This window comes from Dermacentor variabilis, chromosome 4 (assembly GCF_050947875.1).
Source record: "Dermacentor variabilis isolate Ectoservices chromosome 4, ASM5094787v1, whole genome shotgun sequence".
NCBI classification, from domain to species: domain Eukaryota; kingdom Metazoa; phylum Arthropoda; class Arachnida; order Ixodida; family Ixodidae; genus Dermacentor; species Dermacentor variabilis.
This window is the reverse complement of record NC_134571.1, coordinates 24,075,518-24,077,616: the sequence shown is the minus strand read 5'-3', so window position 1 is coordinate 24,077,616 and position 2,099 is coordinate 24,075,518. Positions and strand designations below refer to the sequence as shown.

Below are 2,099 nucleotides of genomic sequence, written 5' to 3'. Positions count from 1 at the left end.
ACGTTAACATAACATATTGCAATGAAGAAATGTCTGTTGCTACTACAGAACTTTTTTTATCGCAGCGGCTTACGACAGCCGAAATGTGAAAAAACATTTCTGCCATTATTTCATTTCATTTCATTTATTTGTTGTTTGAGACATACAGCTGTCTCAGGAGCTGCAGCAAAAGGCAGTATTCTTGCCTGACAAAGGCTGCAACACCCAAAACATGTTGACACTTTGCAGCAAACAACAGCACAAGTTTTACAATTTTCAAAATATCATAACATATCAAAATAATAAAGAATTTGAATCTTAATCAGAACATGTTAAAAAGGGAAAACAAAACAATAACATTGAGGTACATAAGGAAGTTATACTTCTATGTTCTATGTTATACTTCTGTATTACTTCTATGTTTCAGTTGTGTGTGCCCCCTGGACCGACACTGGAACGACGCGTCACGCCCTTAAGATAGCGTAGCTTCTGCTTTCAACCGCTTTAACAGGTGGTTTCCAGGCGATGGTTTCGCTAAATGTCAGCGATGGCGTCTCAGTAGTTTCCGACACCATATTGTGCGTATCATTGCTTCGGTGTGCAAATACCAATCTGACGCTCCTACACCTTCTGGTCAATCCATTGGTACTTAATTGCGAATAGGCTTTATAACAAAATATTCGATTAATGTTTTGCGGGTTAAATGACACAAATGTGCTGATTTCCGCTTTCCATCTGTATATTGTACCATTTTTCGAGTAGTTGTCCGAAGCTTCCGAATCCACTTCGGATCACAGCAGGTTGTCGAGTGCATGCATCATCTTCGCTTGCCGGCAGCATGCAGTCACAGACAGCGTAACGTGTAACAATGAATAACACAAGTCTGAAGTATTTCGACGAAAATGGCGACGTGATATAATATGTTTCGTAGCCAGGTGGCCGTTTTTTCCTAGGTGTAGGTAAGCGTGCAATACAAAAGATTACCTGCGTTATGGAAAACCTGCCGTTTCATGCCTATCTTTATTTATTTTCTGCATGTTGTGGATGGCTCACGATTGATAAGGCCTATAGCTTTCATCGGCGACCGCCCCATTAATGCTTTCCATCCCTCGCCACGATGCTCTCCGGCCAGGTGGTACCGGCACCCTTGAAAAAACCTCGACTACCACTCCACCGCCCTCCTCGTGCTCCAGCGCTTTCCGAAGCCGACGGTGGGACGGCGCTTTCCCAAGACCGACAGGTATGCATACGTCCAACCCACGTGCACAGGCGCCACTCGAGACATGTACACGTGTCAAATGTAGCGTGATGTACGCGCATTCTACTTGAGTGTACACGTGGTTCCGCGTGGCTCTGGTCAATAGCGTGGTCATTAGTGGTTCCTCGGTGCATGAGCTGGCGTGCACGCATAGCTCTTGCAACCAACAGACGCTCCGCGCACACACAGACGTCGTGAAGGAGGGCGGCGAGACTAGTGAATCGACCCTTCCCTGCATGGTGGAACACAGCACGGAGAAAAGGGTACGATTAAGGTAAAGCAAAATGAAAAACGCGGGAACTAGCGGAGCAACATTTCTTCCGTCGCACAGAACATTCTTCGGCTAGCCTTTTCCCTCTTTCTTTATTTTTTTTCGACTTTTCTTTGTCCGTTGCTTTACCCGCACAGTTCACCTAATGGAACGAAGCTCTGCTTAGCGTATGGCTAAGGACAAGCAGGCTAAAATGGGATCGTGAGGCACCACTACGTCATTTCGGGAAGCCGAACACAGCAGAAAAAGGCAGCAGGACCTATTGTGCTGCCATTGTAACGACAGCCATTTTTGCCATATTGTATTTTTATGGGGCACACTGCTCTCACTACGTCAGACCCTCTTTTGTAAGTTGCACAAATACTTTATGTGTTACTTCCTGTCGTCAGACACGGTCTGTTGTAGCGAAAGTAGTTTCTGTCCTATTGTCGATATACGACACGGGTATAGCACTGTCATCGCGACAAAAAAAAAATCGACATAAATGTTGGACGTTCTCGAGCCCACTTCCTCTCGCCGTATTTAAATCTTGAGCTAGGAATCCACACACTGTATAGACGAATGCGAGACTTGCGTGCCAAGCCCAGCCTC

At 45.5% G+C, this 2,099-nt stretch overlaps 1 protein-coding gene across 1 annotated transcript in view; it reads left to right on the top strand.

Moving 5' to 3' along the window:
* Nucleotides 1-1,654, top strand: part of LOC142577913 (uncharacterized) — a 3,394-nt gene extending 1,740 nt beyond the window's left edge. Inside the window, exons 2-3 of the mRNA XM_075687349.1 lie at nucleotides 1,112-1,219; nucleotides 1,646-1,654. Of these exons, the coding sequence (XP_075543464.1) occupies nucleotides 1,112-1,219; nucleotides 1,646-1,654 (117 nt within the window). The remainder of the gene's footprint in view (nucleotides 1-1,111; nucleotides 1,220-1,645) is intronic.
* The last annotated feature ends 445 nt before the right edge of the window (nucleotides 1,655-2,099 follow it).